The sequence below is a fragment of the Anser anser genome (genome assembly GCF_964211835.1).
Source record: "Anser anser genome assembly, chromosome: 18".
Lineage (NCBI taxonomy): Eukaryota > Metazoa > Chordata > Aves > Anseriformes > Anatidae > Anser > Anser anser.
This window is the reverse complement of record NC_139739.1, coordinates 14076640-14092666: the sequence shown is the minus strand read 5'-3', so window position 1 is coordinate 14092666 and position 16027 is coordinate 14076640. Positions and strand designations below refer to the sequence as shown.

The window sequence follows — 16027 nt, the reverse complement described above, 5'->3', positions numbered from 1 at the left end:
AATCTTGTGCCATCCTAGATGACATAATATTCCATGGCACTGAATTCCACATTGCCTGGCATATCATAGAACCACTAAAATTTGCTCACCTGCTGAGAGGCCCTTGAGGAGGGCATTCTGCCCTTTTCTTCTATTTCTGTCTTCTCCTTTCCACCTACAATCCAAACACATCAAAATTAGCTCTCAAGTTGAAAACCCTACACTTGACTGGAAAAAAAAATGCTAAAGCACGAATGAACTACTGTACCAAAACTGGTCTGAAATCGTGTAACCTTTGTTCTCAGGCAGTGCCAGCAGTGGCAGTTTATTACTGGAACAGAGATTTCAGATTAGTATCATCTGTATGTGCAACACATTAACTTTCTGCAGCTCCAATCCATGAGGTTGACGCTTAAACTCCATTTTTAACCTGGCTTCTTAAGAAAACAAGGCTCTTGCCAGCATATTCCCCATGCAAGTGGTTGTGTTGGATGGGAGCTTGTCCCTTAATTACTAACTGTTGACCTTATTAGACAGTTTTCATAAAATTTGATGGGAATGTCCCAAAGTGCCTCAGAGCTTCCTGAAAACAGGCAATTAGCTAAAGGAGGAAGATCTTGTAAATACCCCCTTAGCAGAAAAGGTGTCAGAATGAGTTCACTCCTATTAGTCATTGGAGAATCTGCAGGAGAAAGACCTGAAAAGGTAACTTCATAGGCAGCCTAGCTTCTTTATTGCACTGCTCGGGGATCTCAGGAATGCTATTTACCATTTTGTCACTAGATGGTATTGTTCCACAGGCTATATTTGAGAGTCTCAAAGGTCAAATGCAGTATGGTATATCAGAAGCTAGGCTTACTGATGTGACAGGATTGTTTCACAGGCTGTATTTGAGAGCCTCAAAGGTCAAATACAGCATGGTATATTGAAGCTAGGCTTACTGAAGTAACAGAGAAGGCTTTTTTTATATATATGTTCACATATGTTTTCGTATGTGAAAGTTATTAGCAAAATCAAACTGTAACAGCTAAAGGAAAAGAGCCTTGGTGAAATGTAGATAACATAACTCAGTATTAATGAACTTTGCATTTCCTCCATATCTGAAAAAAACTGCTGAGATAAAGAAGTGGAAAGATATTGATAAAAAATTGAATGTTTCTGTTAACAAACCAAGCATACAAAACTGGCCTTTTGTTATAGTTCAATCTGATCTGATACAACATTGATTTAGTCTGGCAAACTGTTCATCCCTTTCAAAGTAGGTGAGAAAATCTGCACATTATGCTAGGATGCAGTTCTGTGCACAAGCTCCTTCAGTTTTGAAGCTGAACCTCTACCTGTATCTTGAAGGCAAAAAGAAGATGCTTCAGTTCTCCAGCCTGGATGGGTATCATTTTTGTTCTTTTCAGGCTCACCTGAATCTGCTCTGACAGGGAGAGGATTGTCCTGCAATGCAAATGACGCTTTGTCTTAATAGCATAGCTTAAAAAAATATGCCCAGGTGGTACATCCATAAACTCAGCGCTAACAGAGAGGGATTTTCAAAACTCCTCAGCAGCCTGGCATCCCTACTCCCAAGCCTACAGGTCTTTCAGAAGAGAAATTTGCTGAGAAAAGACAAAAAATTCTGACCTAAATAGCTTCCTGTTGTCAGGTGCTGGCTATGCTTTGTTGCCTAGTGCTGACCACCTACATGAAATTGTCAAGTCTGAGCTACGGCTGCAGGCTGCCCCTTCTGCTGTTTTGGAGAGAGGCACCACCAGAGGACCATTCATTCAACCCTAACTTGTTGTCTAAGTAAATTATCTGAACTGCCTGGTAAAGGTGCCTTCTTCTCCACTAAGCCCAGGGGAGGCCCCAGAGAAATAAGACACAGTGCCCAACTTTTAGATGGCTAGGGGTAGCGGAAGGAATCTCACCTAACGACACTGCGGAAAATGCCTTAGGCCTGAGAAACACCAAGTGGAAACGCCAAAGTCTGCAATTTTCCCCACTTTGTGCATGTCTGTGTATAAGCGTGTAAGTGTGTGCGTGTGTTGTGTCTCTCTCCGTATAATCGCTGCCCTCTTCTGGGAGAATATATTACACTCATTAAGCCAATGGATACGCTCGAAAGAAGATCGCATTATGCCTATGGATTTTCCAGTCCAGCTCAATCCTCTGTAGTGCTGCTGCCCTACACGAGCTTATTAAACTAGGATTCTGAGCAAATGTTTCTTTTAAGGAGAGTTTTGCTAGATAAACTCCATTCCTCCAGTGACAACTGAATAGAGTTATTTCTATACCTTGGTGCTCCCCTCCTCTTCCTCTTCATCATAGTCTAACCCTTGATGGGAGATCTCAGTAGGGCCATTCTTCTGGATCAGGTTGCTTTCAACTCTCCCCATTCTTTTGTTTTCAGTCGTTACTTTCACTTTCATGGTGTGGAACCCAGTGGAGACTGACCCTACTTTGAGGTTGACGGGATCACCATCAAACAACAGGTCCACAGGGCTGACTTCTTCCTTAAAGCCGGGCGGCTGGTAATCGTTGGGAGTTACTACAGAGGGAGGAAGAACCCACTGTTGACAGAGAAACCAAGTTCCATTTCTCTTTAATCTGCTCTATAAAAGACAAATATCTACCAGCCTCAAGAAACAATACCAGCTACTAAAAATATTCTGTGGTTTGTTTTTTGTTTTGTTTTGTTGAGGGAAGAAGGGAAAGAATTCAAAGGAAAAAAATGGACTGAGCAAATGTTATCCGGGGGCTCAAAGAAATAGTAACTTTAGACTGCTGAGATACCATTAATGAGCTCAACTTTCTGGAGTAGAACCCAGCAAACATAGGATGCCTGTTCCTTAAAAAAAGCAGTGAAGGAGAGGGTTGTCTCCATTTCACACTGCATGGCTATACTTCTTACATGGATGTTCAACCCCTTCTTACAAAGCATCTGCCATCCCAGTGTGTCAGAAGGCTTTACTATCTTTTACACCATTTCTCACTGGTGCAAACTCTCTATCAGCTAATAGATTTTACTAGTTTACTACCCTTTCACCTTTCTAAGCTTTATTGATTTTATGGGACGCATGATTATCGCAGAAACTGATGGAAAGGGAAGCTCTCCCTACAGCATGTGTTGTTCTCTACCTACCTTCATTGTAATAGAAGAGTTTCATGGTCAGGGTAATGTCATTGGGAAGTGGGCCAAGGTTTTGCATTAACAGGTACAGCTTACGGATCAGCAGACTGCTGGCTTGTTTAATGTCCTCGCTGCACACCCCATTCACAAAGTTCATTTTGTTGCTACAATGGAAAGAAGAATAACAGAGCTGTTTTCCTCAGTCATGAATATTCAAGATCTAATTACAAGTACAGTGCACCCACTGACTTGTCTCAAACCACCAGCAACAAAGCTACAATGCCTTTATGTAATTTCCAGATAAATAGGGAAGTGAAACAGACTCCAGGGATGGGGTGGCATCAGCAAAACAACAGTTCTAAATGAAGAGGCATGGCATTTACATTTGAAAAGACTTTGTAGCTGGGGCAATGGACCCCATTATACAAATGTCATGACTCACTTGTTTGAACATGATTAAATTGGATCAAAGGACCATAAAACAAGTGCCTTTCACCTAAGCAATTTCAGGAATGAGAGGAATGAGGTGAGAATCCCATATAAAGCCGATTCATCACAGTGGCTATTTTCAAGTCCATTTTGCATTTTGAAGAGAAGTGAATTGCATGTTCTCACTTCAATTCCATGTAAGAAAAACCAGCTCGGAAGCACATTTTTCAAAAGTGACTAAGGGGCATTCCTCTCACCTCCTTCACCCACCCAAATGTCAGCTGGCTAGTCTAAGCAAGCAGTCTAGACTGAGATAAACGTATAACAGAAGTGGGATGAATTTCCCTCTGGAGGAGTTTGTTTCTCTTGACTACCGAGGTAGATGAGACGAACAGCTGAGATCAGACAGTTGAAGGTGGACTGGATGAATCACTAAGTGACTAAGGAACCTAAGCATCCTTAACTTTCACTGAAAAGAAGCTTTAAAAAAAGGAGCTCCTACATTACAAAATTATGTCCTTGTTAGACCACTGGCAGGTGGACGATACTATAGACTGGATGGAATCTAACAAAATCATCACAAATTGCTTCAAAAACACTACGTAACCTAAGACAGCAGGGAGAATCCCAGTGCTGAATATGACTGATTAAATAACTCGAAGGCATAGCTTCATTACGACTGACTTCCCCTTCCAGTTGAAACTTTTAGGCTCATCATGAAAACTGAGTGGCTGTTGAACAGCTTGTATTCCCAAGGGTATGTATGTTTGGTAGGCTCCAAGCTGCCAACAACAAAACTGATGCCGAGCACGCATCAAATGAAATCTTGTATGTTCTGGAATGTACCAGTGAGAGGGCAAATGCTGGCAACACCTAGGGTGGAATAACAAGAAGCCACAATTTTCCTTCCGCATCATCTTTACAAGTCTTGGGATTAGCAGAATAGAAATGGCAGGGGGAAGTACGTATACAAACAAAGACATCTTCCATAGGAATTAACAGGTCAAGTACTGGTTCAATATAGGAATAACACTGTGGATTTGATGCAGGCACGTGCCAACAGGTAGAAGCTGAGGAACTGAACCTCTCTGAAGGATGGGATCCACGGTGAGGAACTCGGTGAGGAACTCCTCCAAAAATCAATACAAATAAGTCAGAGATCATCTAGGCGAAAATTTCTCCTTACCACTCAGATACAAGGACACAGACATAAAGCATCCCTCATGGAATGATTAACTCCAAGTTTGCACATGACAATAGATCTTGCAGGTGTACAGAAGCAGTTTTATCAATTGAAGGAGCTGACAGCAAAGATGACAATACTCTGATCAATGCCAGCATGTCAGTTTACTAACAACTGCAGGTACATGCATGATCCCACAGCAGCAGTGTCAGTTACTGGGGGAACAGACCACAGCTAAGGAATCTGGTGCCATGAGCATTCAAACAGTGTGGTAAAGAGATTTCAAAGAAGCTGATATAAACAGAACAGCAAGATTACTTAGCCACTTCTTGGCCAGTACTATGGATATCAAGGGATACTGAGTTCCATTTGGAGACTGCTGTTATTTCTAGGAACAAATGACTGATCTGAGTAAGGCTGACGAAAAAAATCAAAGTACACAAGAGCCATCTAATATCTTTCATATCCCAAGAGAGAGCTCTCCTCTTTTCTTCACTGTAGTAAGGACAATCAACAGCAGCTTTGAGGCAGTACCAGAGGATACAGTCAACACGGCACTCCAGATTCAGACGTGGTTCAGATTTGCCCAACAGAAAATCATTTTGCCATGTATGACAAATGATTTGGATGTGTTTAGAGAAAGACTGGTAAATGGCACACTTCGGGAGTGTTATGGAGGAGTCTCCTGAGGAGCATAAAAGACAGCAGAGCTCTCTCGCTACAAAGGCAGGTTCCAAGGCCCAAAAGTCCATCTTGTACCAATGGTAATTAGAGAGGAAATCTAAAAACTGGCTAATTAATTTTCTTTGCTCTGGTTGTAGCCAATTGCCTTTGATAGTACTTAGTTTAAGTTGAACAGGACTATGCCTTACTAAACACAGTGCTGAAAAGATGCAAAAAGCTGCTGCTTCCTGCTCCAAGATTTGCAGCATCAGCGCAGGCATGATCAGCGAAAGACCTCCCAGGTCACCCTCACAAGGCTGCTCAAGCAGAATATATGCATGCAACTGCCCAAGGAAAAAAATATCGGGTGTGGGATCTTCATAGAAGGAATCAAACCTGGAAAAGCTTCGCTGGAAAGCACAACAGTCTCCTGTGAAACTGGAAAAACACTTTTTATTAGTTGAGACGGTAGCGAGCTCAACAACTATGCTGATTTCTGCATCGCTACGCTGACAAGGTGCAATTTCTATCAATTGCCTTTAATTCAGCTCTGGTGCACTTTAAGTGCTCTGTGCTTTGTAACAGCTTTTCTGCTCATCAGCTTGGAAGTTCATATCCTGGAGGTGAGTATCCTCAACTCTGACGGTATTTACAGCTGCTTAGCGACTCAGACATGCTATAATCATAAAGGGCAGTTTCTTCTTAGGGCTTCAGGAACACAGAGTTTTCATAACGTAATTCTGAGAAATAAAACCAAACCATTACCTGATGATGTCCATCTGGGGCGCCTCCTTTTTGTACTTGAATTTGAATTGATACAGTTCAGTCACTGTCTAGAGATTTACCAAGAGCATGAAAAGAAGAAACAGGTCTCTTTCAATAACAAGTGTAAAGATGTGTACTGAACTTAACAACTTTATGTCAGAACACAGCACTAATTTAATGACATGATTACAGCTTTAACTCCATTATCGCTTGCATTGGCAAGTTTTCTTAACGACCATAACTTACCTAGCACTGAAAGAATCACAAAAATCTGCAAACTTCCTGCCTCCTCCTTCCACTTCCTCTGTGGGCCTGACTCCCCAACCTAAACCTCTGAGGCATCAAGGCCAGCCAACTGCCACAATGTGCTGATGTCCTCCCTTACTAAAAGGAAAGATGTGAGGCTTCCACAGTGATGCAGTGCCACGGGGAAATCTGGCCCAGAGTTCTGTACACAGGCAAGGACCTGAAGGGCTGTTCCTACTACTACATAGAAACAGTATCACATAGACAAAGTTCAAAAATTGCTGAACTTCAGCGGTCTCAGAATTTTGTGAGGGAGGTAAAAAAAAAATCTAGATGATTTTCCATTTAAGAAGATTTGCTACAGTTTTAGATAAGAATACTAGGAAGAACAAACTACTTCAGCACAAGAAGAAGGATCTACTGTCATCCAATCCCATGCCTACAGTTCACTTTTTTTCAAAGGTAGTAAGGTTGATTGGGAGGAGCTGAGTTGAACTCTTAACTCTGAGCCTTCCTTACAAATCCCAGCCTTTAGCCTTGGTTATGGCTAATCCTTGCTTCCTCCCCAGATGCTGTGGGGCAATGCAGCAGAACTGTAATTAGGTAAGAGTGTTCAGCAGCCATTCCCTGTGACTACTCTGTGGAGACAGAATGGATGCAGAACCTCACTTATATATTGCACTACCGAGCCTGTCACTGCAGGCTAGATGTAGACAAACTAGCAGACATGGCAACGCACCAGAGAACACAGAAAGGATAACGACACACAGTATGTAACACATACACCCCAGGTCTCGAGCAATTCATAACTTCTATCCTAAACTTCTCTGCATGAAAAACCAGCTCCCTTTTCAACACTGCTGTTAAAAAGATGATAATAGAATAAAAGAATGATTTTGAACTTCCCATTTCTTCCCTCTGGGAAGAAAAACAAAATCAGGAACATGCCCATTAGTTGCCTGTTAACATCCCTGCCTGAGGCCCTAGATGGGCCCACAGCCTAGTGCCCGGTAGGAGTGTTTGATCACAATCCAGCTCACTGAGCTGTCATTCTTGAGTGAAAGCAGAAGAAGAGAAACCAGGTCACCAGGCAGCTATGTCAGGGTAGAACGTAAGCCAAAAGTCCATTCTGAATAAAAATCTACTCACCCATGCCTTCGGTTGCCTCAAAGATTAATTAAGACTCTTTCTTACCTCCGGTTCCTTGGGATTGGTGTAAATCTGTTGTAAAAAAGCACAGTGAGCGCATTCTCCCCTTGGATAAGATGAACCAGTGAAAAGTGACTATAAACAATGATATTTTCAAATTACAGCAGAGATTGTACTATCTGTAACATGGGATCAGAGAAAGGAATGGCTGAGAAACAGCCTTCCTCTATCAGCAGTCAATACTTACCACTTCAAAGACAGGCAGAAGACACTCATCTGTGTAACTGGGGAGGAATGAGGCTAATTCCCATTCCAACCCTCACAGGTAACTATTGATACCTGAGATGTAAATGCTCAAATTATGCACAGAATAGGCGCATAAAATAGCTACTGCTGCTTTGCGAAGGACCAGGGCAAAAGACTCCCAGCATAGCTGCTAGTGTGTGGTTTCATTGGTATCAGGTTAATAAAGAGGACTCCTATGTAGAGGGAAACGGAGGAGACACAGCAGCTTCCTTCTTCCGAGGATGGAGGCAAGAGTTTGCAGGAAGCAACGATACGAAGCTCACAAAAGTGCTTCTTGGACTTTAAGGATTCATGTCAGGCCCCAGCGTCAGAATTCTGACATTCTGAGAAAATGTTCCCACGCAGCCTAGGAAGTTCATATTTACCATATTTAAGAAAGGTCGCCGCTCTATTAAAAACCACACATATTTTGACTTCCCCTTAAAAAACTGGTTTGACACAACCTTGACTCCAAATCTCTGTCAAGCACGGTAGGGGAAGAAAAACGCCTTGCATCCATTTACTTACTGCTAGGACAGCGATATGCAACTAAGGAGAGAGAAAAAAAGAGAAAACAGATCACAAAGTCAAAATCTAACCTTAATGGGCAAGGAAAAAAAACACATTTCAAAATCGAACTGCCTACATAGAGCAAATATGTACATTCAATAAACTGAGTCAAAAATCGTTATGTGGATTCTTCATAGCACAGCATCAGCAACACCTAGTGGCCAGTTTACTTGGTCTCACATACGGTTTCCCAAAGAAAACGTTTGCATGCTCAGACTTCCCTTTTAGGACTCTTTCTAAACAAATCTTCAGAGGCTATGCCAACTTAAAACTCTTTTACAATAGCACCCATCCCTACTGAAGACTAGTATTTACTCTCTGGTAAGAAACTGACCAAAGGTATTTGATTTATGCTGTAGCAAGAAACTGCACATGGGACTACTCTTGAAAACAATCTTAGAGCATCTGTTAAATATCTCTGTTTTTCCCTAAATCCATAAATACCAGAGGACTAAATTCCTCCTAGAACTGTCAGCAAGCAATAAACTGAGTTGATTTTGAACTACCATACACACGAGACTGATTTTTAAGAGCCCATCCGATCAGCAGTGCTGAAACTAACACCACTTCATCTGATCTAGATGAGAGTCAGTTTGACGAACAGTGCTGACAGAGATGATGACAATTGGTGCTTTTTCCTGTACAGAGCATTTTTTGTGTGAGAATCAGCAAGGAATATTATTACTTACTAGCTGATTTTGTCCTGACACCAGTTAAACACATTACTTGATGAATTACTCTACAAAAAAAGGAATCAAGTCTGAACCCAAGACAGAAAGGTAAGATAGTTAGAGAAGACGGGAAGAAGGGCAAAGACTTGAGGAAAGAGACAAAGGAAAGCAGAAGCATGAAATAACCTTCCTCAAGAAAACAGGCATGAAGACCTGCAAGTTCTGACTGGCAGTGTCTCCATCCACATTTGAGAATGCAAATGTAGAACACAGAACTAAGAGGAATCCCTTTCAGGCTGAAAATTATTTCACACACCATGTATAGGCAAGTCCAGGGAGCAGCAGCAGTCAATATTTGGGCTCCAGGAATAAACTCTCAAATCTCAGGGAGATATATTCTCATATACGCTCATATATTCTCAGGGCAGGGTATTCTCCCTACCCCACAGCTGTGAATGTGTGTTGTGTGCACATAAAATCACTACAAAAATATAGAGCAGGAATAGAAAGAGAGTTTTGTCCATACTTTATGAAAAAAATAGAAAAGTCCATTAAAAACACGAAAGAACTTACATACTGCCTCTCCAAAGCATCAAAACAACCTTGAATCCTGCCGGGGAAAAATATTTTAATACTAACCAGCAATGTTTATCACGTAACCTGTAAACATACACTCATCAGATACAGTTTAAAGTGCGTACATTCTGGAATTAAGACAACACAGCTAGTAACGTTTTGGCCTCGTAAAGTCCTTTCCAGGTCAATCATCAGAAAGGCCACATCTTCCCCTCTACATTTGTTCAATGTTTACATAACCTAGGGCCAGTCAGCCTAGAGCCCTCTTCAGTCCTGACGGTGACAAGGACCTGAAGCCTGGCTCTAAGTGGCTCTCAGCTCAGTGCTGTTTTGGCTCCCCCAGACTGCGCTCCAGCAGCTCTTTTCCCAATGGCTGCATACAGAGTTTGGCTGAAACTTCACTCTGAACGCAGCCTGACATGTCTGGTCTTGTAAATTTTTGCTATCTGATGCATAGTTTACAGCTAAGGACTTTCTCAAAGCAGTAAATATTACTTGAGGTAGCAATGGTCCTTGAGTCTTTGCAGCTGCCTATCTCCTTAGCAAATCAAAGTCGGACTCTCTGCTTGCTGAGAACATGCTAATTCTGAAAGGCATCCTAAATAACACACAAGACAGCCATAAGGTACTTAGACACACAATATCTAGGGAGATAAAATATAGTACATACTTAAAAGAATCTACAAGAATCACTATAAAAGTGAAACTGGAAAAGATTTAAAAAAAAAAAAAAAAGAATCAGTCCTGTGATTTTCTTTACTCTCTCTGCCTACCTATGCTGCCTCTGTGCTCTGGGGCCTGACCATGACCTCACTCAAGTTAACACAAGAGACCTTGAACTCACATGATCTGCTAAGCTAATTCTGTCTTGCTTACGTACAGGGCCAAGCACACACCGCAGCAGTGGGAGTTGCACTGGCGTATCCAATCGCACTACTGGGCACAGTATTTTCAAACACAGGAAGAAGAATGTGAGGGGTAGATGTCTTGCTATTCAGCACAATCTTGTCTTAGTTTCGCTGTTACTCACTTACCACTTGACTATCTGAAATGATCCCAGACAGCTTTTATCTTCTCGGAGAATTTTTAGACAGAGGTCTGCAAAACCAGATTTAGCACATAGTTACCATCCTTATCACAACTATTGGGCAAACACTGAAACCAAACCAGTCATCCTCCCTTTTTTGGATAAAACACTATCTGGAGGTCCTTCCTGAGCGGAAATGTTGGTTTTCCACTGAGTCCCAGGTGGGCTGACACAAGCTTATTGCTGCATTTTCAAATGTCAAAGACCTTCCTCAGATGATCTGGACTCTGCCAGAAAAAAGTGCTAGAGTTATGGCTTAATTTCAAAAAACCTACAGCTTCCGTTGCCCCCTTCCTCCCTTCTTCATTCCCATCTATTCTGGCATTTCCAAACAACACCTTCACATCTGCATTCAGACTGCACCAACATCTGAATGAGATAAATGACTATACATAGAATAAACTGCTTCTGTTAAGTTTTTCCACGCAGTTCCTTCTGCCACTGGTTTCAGGCATTACAAATGGCAAGAGGAAACCCATCCTGCAAATGAGGCGGTGAATTAATAACACCTTAGGAGTCAACCAAAGAGCACTTAAAGGCAAAAGCAGGCCAGATGTTAACATTTTTGATTAAAAAGGCACTTGAAAGACCTGACATTTGATTAGAAAGACTAGTGGCTTTTCGGGGCTTGGTGATCAAAAGACAATTAGGGATTTCCTGTGCCCTCAACCAAGTCCACATGTGACCATGTTTCAGGATAAATACCTGCCCAGGTAAAAACATGGGGATGGACTGGAATACAAAGAAACATTTTAGACCTGCTAACACATCTTGAATGAACAAAAAGAGGATGATGAATCAAAGCATCATTAATTCTTGTGATCCTATGACAAGTCTTACAGTAACGTCCTTCTTCCTTAAAGGTCTGACTGTGGTTAGTTTGCTAGTTCTGACCAAACGCATGTGGTTATGTGAGCTAGTCAATTTTTACAGAAAAAAAATAATAACAAAACCAATTCTACTTTCTATCTCACAAAGAAAGCTGAAAATTTGAAACCCAAGGGCTCAGAAATCCACAGGAAAATAACACACACCAATCAGAGCTCATTTTTAAATACTGATTCTTAAGTCAAGCTCCTGACTCTGGGGACTGACTCACAGGGCTGGCAACACCAAGGAAAAATTATAAACCAAAAGAGACATGAACAGGAAAGCCATGTGTTGCTAATACCTCTACATCGTCTTCTATACTCTATCTGATGCAGAAGCATTGTCTGCATCAAGACCTGAGAAAGCATGCTAGCTGTATTCCTAATGAACTAAACTCATACATATATGAGCAGCTAGAACCTAATCTGCAGAGTAGATTATTGCTAAAATACAGCAAGTATGAATAAGAATGCAGCACAAACTGAAAGTGTTACCATCTAAATAGCGAGTTCCGTAAGAACTCTCTGGGAACAGCCCTCTCAGGTATGTTATACAGGAGACAGAGATGGCCAGAAGTCTCTTCACCAGCACCACAGACTGCTTCTTAGTATCAATTTTGTTGGGAAACAACACTGATTCCTGAAAAAGAAGGGTGAAGTTAAAAGTAGAGCTATTTTATATTTAGAAATGACTCTCAACAGGTAGAAAGAAAGGGTAACTTTAAAAGGTAATTTTAACAATTCCCTGGTCTTCATATTACACAGAGAGGGATTCACGTCAAACTAAGTGTGATTAAATATTTCAAGGAATGTTATCAATCGATCTGATGTGATTTACCCAGATGCAGACTGCATTGGTCATTACTCTCCTCTATCACAGCTGAACATTCCCACCCCCTCTACTGTACCAATGCAGACACTTAGCAGACAACCACCCCTTAAATACAAAAGTGTATATACTTTTCTGCCAGCTCTGTTCTACAGAGTTAATAGTGGAGTCAAGCAAGTGCCTGTGCTGGTGTGTTGTTTACTGCTGTACCAAAGTTCAGTGCCTGCCACAGCTTTTTTTGAGATGTGACAGCAGACCAAGCCTGTCAACACTGTAGGCAGACCTAGTTTTCAGAGTGATTTTAACACAGAGATGTAAACATGTCTAAGGTTGGAGCTAATGTAAATACTAAGCACTGCATGACTTAAACTTGAAAAATCCCAGTGGAAAGTATACTAAATTTAGTTCCTCTATTAGGTCATTGCTTTACTTCCTGCTAATAAAGTCCTGTACACACCTAATGAGCCTTTATTTATTTAGTCAAATATGTCAAGACCGCATGCTGTATCTTCCTGGACTCATTAAATTGAAAATACTTGCTTTTTAATTAAACTGTGAACAACATAGCCAGCAGAAAGTGTTCCCAGCTCACAGGGTACAGATATGTCAGGCCCCAAAACTGAGAGGTAAAATTGCCAGCAGCATCGCATTTCAAGGTTTTTACCTTAGAAGACTTCTTTTGTCTAGTGTGTAAAAGCTGACAAGTGGCCATCATGTATTTCAAAGACCTGCCTTCCACTTGCAATCAAAAACCTGAAAAAAAAACAGACAGGAGACACCTGGAAAATACACCATCATTACAACTCCTCATCTTCCTTAAAGTAGGAGCCAGATTCTTCAGCCAGATTCGGTATAAAAACTAATTGCCAGCTAAAGCAAAGCAAACCATAGATACACTATGGCACTGTCTGGAAGTTTGCAGAATGGAAAAACTCTCTATTCACTGGTAAATGATCAATAGTATTTGAAATTCAGGGCCATAAGTGTACTCGATGCCAGCTACTGCCCTTTTAAATTGCATTTTTCATATTCCAAGCCACAATGTTAATTCCTACAACCATGAAAAAGTGTGAAGGGGGAATGTGAAAGAACTGGAATTCTGCCAATGGTATCCAGTATTTTAGCAGGGTAAGCAGGAAACACACTAACATCAATCTTGGCCAGAATACAGGAATGACTCTTCTGGGACACCTTGGAAAAAAAAAAAAAAAAAAGAGAAGTCCACATTGTGTTAATGAAAGCACGTCTTGTTAAACAAACCTGGATTAAAGAGGAAAATCCTTTTTCTTTTTCAATTATTAATTTTTTATTTAACAAGAATGGAAAGCTGGTTGATAAAGGCAATAACGTGGATGTTACATGTTTGGCACTTCAGTGAGGTGCTTGATTTAGCACCGACTGACATCTTGATTAAAAGCTTCCATTAGATGGAATTAGCAAGGCGCACATTAACCAGTTTGAAAAATGGCTCGCTGCGAGATCTCAACGTGTAGTCGCTAACGGGGAGACGCTAATGAAGAACACCACGAAGAGGTCCCCAGCGGAGCGCTTCCTTGTCCACAGCCAGTCAGTATTTCTATTAACAATTAAAATAATAACATAAACGTAGTGGATTGATTTAAATCGTGAACTAACGCAGTGAGCAGAGGACTTTTATTGCAGCTGACTGAATCTCGTTCTGTGTTTTACCTTTTCAGCTCTTTTCCATGGACGCCTCGTTTCCATTTGCTGGCAGTCATTAGGACGTTGATTGGAACCTGTCACAGCTTTTGTGCTAAATTTAGCACTTCATTTAGTAATGAGGGCGGATTACTGCTATAGAAGTATATTTCAACAAATACACACCTGCGAAATTTTTAGTATTTACATGTTAAATATTTTAGGATTTTTTAAAATCACGTTTGACTAAGCACACTTCAAACAGGACTGGAATGCAATTAAAACAGACAAAGGCATTACTCCGACGTCAGGTTATTAGCTAAATAAAGCTGATTTAAGTGAGCCAGAGAGATAAGGAAATATGTTTTCTACAACACGGTACATTCATAATCGATTTACACACAAAGGAAATGTCATCTTGACTGCGTGTATCTGATCTGACTGCTTGGGTACGTGGCGCCCCCGAGGGCACCACAATCACGACTGCAACCCGGCCAAACCTGACTTTTTTTTTTCCCGGATTATGAGAGAGGAAAAAAGCTGCCCGGCTTCCAAAGCCCCACCGCGCTGCGAGCCGGGGAGCCGAGGAGAGGGAACGGGCCAGGACCAGGACCCGGCCCCGGCCCCCGGCCCCTCAGCGCCCCCGGCCCTGCCATGTGGCCTCACCCCAGGGCATGGCTGCGGGCGGCCGCTTGCTCCCCATCATTAATTTCGCCTGGTTTCAGACTACAGCGGCCCCCATAAGGCTGCCACTGGAGTTTTAAAAGCGTTTTTTTTGTCTTGTTTTGTTTTTCTGACCGGGGAGCCCCCAGCGCCACCCGCAGCCGGGGCTGGCGCCCGCCGCCCCTCGGCAGCCCGCGGGGTCCCGCTGAGGCGCCGGGCCACGGCTGCCATAGCGCGGAGCCACCTTGAGGCACGGCGGCCCCCTCGCTGTGTCGGGCCGGGCCGGGCCGGGCCAGTACCTGCGCGGCTGAGCCCCGCTCCTTCAGCCTGGGGGCCGCGGGCTCCGCCTGCCGGCTCGGCTCGGCTCGGCTCCGGGCGGTGCCGCGGGGCCCCCGGGCCTGCGCGGCGCTGGGGGCGGGCGGAGGGCGGGGGCTCGGCGGCGCCGTGGCAGGCCCGGCTGAGGGGGAGGGTGGCGCTGGGTCCAAAGACGGCGCGTGGAGGGTCCAGGCGGTGCAGGGGGAGCATGGCCCCGGTGTGGGGGCTTGGGAGCGTGGAGGAGGCTTCCAGGGCAGCGGGGCTCCCGCCAGGCTGATGGCAAAGGTGCCTGCTCGCAGCCTGTGGGCAGCTTTCCTCTTCATAGAATCCTAGAGTCATTAAGGTTGGAAATGAGCTCCAAGATCATCTGGTCCAACCATCCCCCTACCACCAATATCACCCAGTAAGCCGTGTCCCTAAGCACCACATCCAACCTTTCCTTAAACACCCCCAGGGACGGTGATGCCACCACCTCCCTGGGCAACGCGTCCCAATGTCTAACTAACTTCCTTCCCCCAGGGCCCCTGAGTGCAGACACAGCAAGGTGCCCTTTGGTAGCGTGACTGAGGGAAGAAATAGCAGCACAGTCATCGCAGGGCATTAGGGTTGGCCCAAGCATGCCTGGAGGCCAGCACCAGGCGCTCGTGGTGCTGTCCAAGCAGGTGTCGCCAGCGGCCGTGCCTTCCCCACTGAAGCAAAAGGTGCATTTCTTTACCTCCCAGCTGCACAAACCATTTTCTGCATAGTGGGACTGTTAAATGAATGCAAACCCCTGCTGAAGTGAGGGACGGGGTGCTGCAGCATGAACAGGAGCCACACCACAGGTGGCTCTGACAACCTGATGCAGTCACAGTGCCAGCATCAAGAAAGTGAGGAGGTCCCACCAAACAAGTAGCACCTGAATTTTTGAACCAAGACATCAGTGTGGCTTTGTGGGACTGGATAAAAGTGAAAGGTGACTGGTTTTG

At 43.3% G+C, this 16027-nt stretch overlaps 1 protein-coding gene across 12 annotated transcripts in view; it reads right to left on the bottom strand.

Moving 5' to 3' along the window:
* Positions 1-16027, bottom strand: part of HORMAD2 (HORMA domain containing 2) — a 37812-nt gene that overhangs the window by 10151 nt on the left and 11634 nt on the right. For 2 of the 12 annotated variants that reach the window (XM_083804105.1, XM_083804096.1), the window contains exons 1-12: positions 15044-15157; positions 13087-13175; positions 12089-12233; positions 10672-10735; positions 9635-9671; positions 8349-8369; positions 7581-7607; positions 6141-6208; positions 3113-3264; positions 2265-2518; positions 1317-1425; positions 90-154 (exon numbers count right to left, since the gene is read on the bottom strand). In XM_083804105.1, the coding sequence (XP_083660231.1) occupies positions 90-154; positions 1317-1425; positions 2265-2518; positions 3113-3264; positions 6141-6208; positions 7581-7607; positions 8349-8369; positions 9635-9671; positions 10672-10735; positions 12089-12233; positions 13087-13137 (993 nt within the window). In that variant the 5' untranslated portion in view covers positions 13138-13175; positions 15044-15157. The other 10 variants (XM_083804100.1, XM_083804101.1, XM_083804102.1 and 7 more) reach the window with 10 other exon arrangements.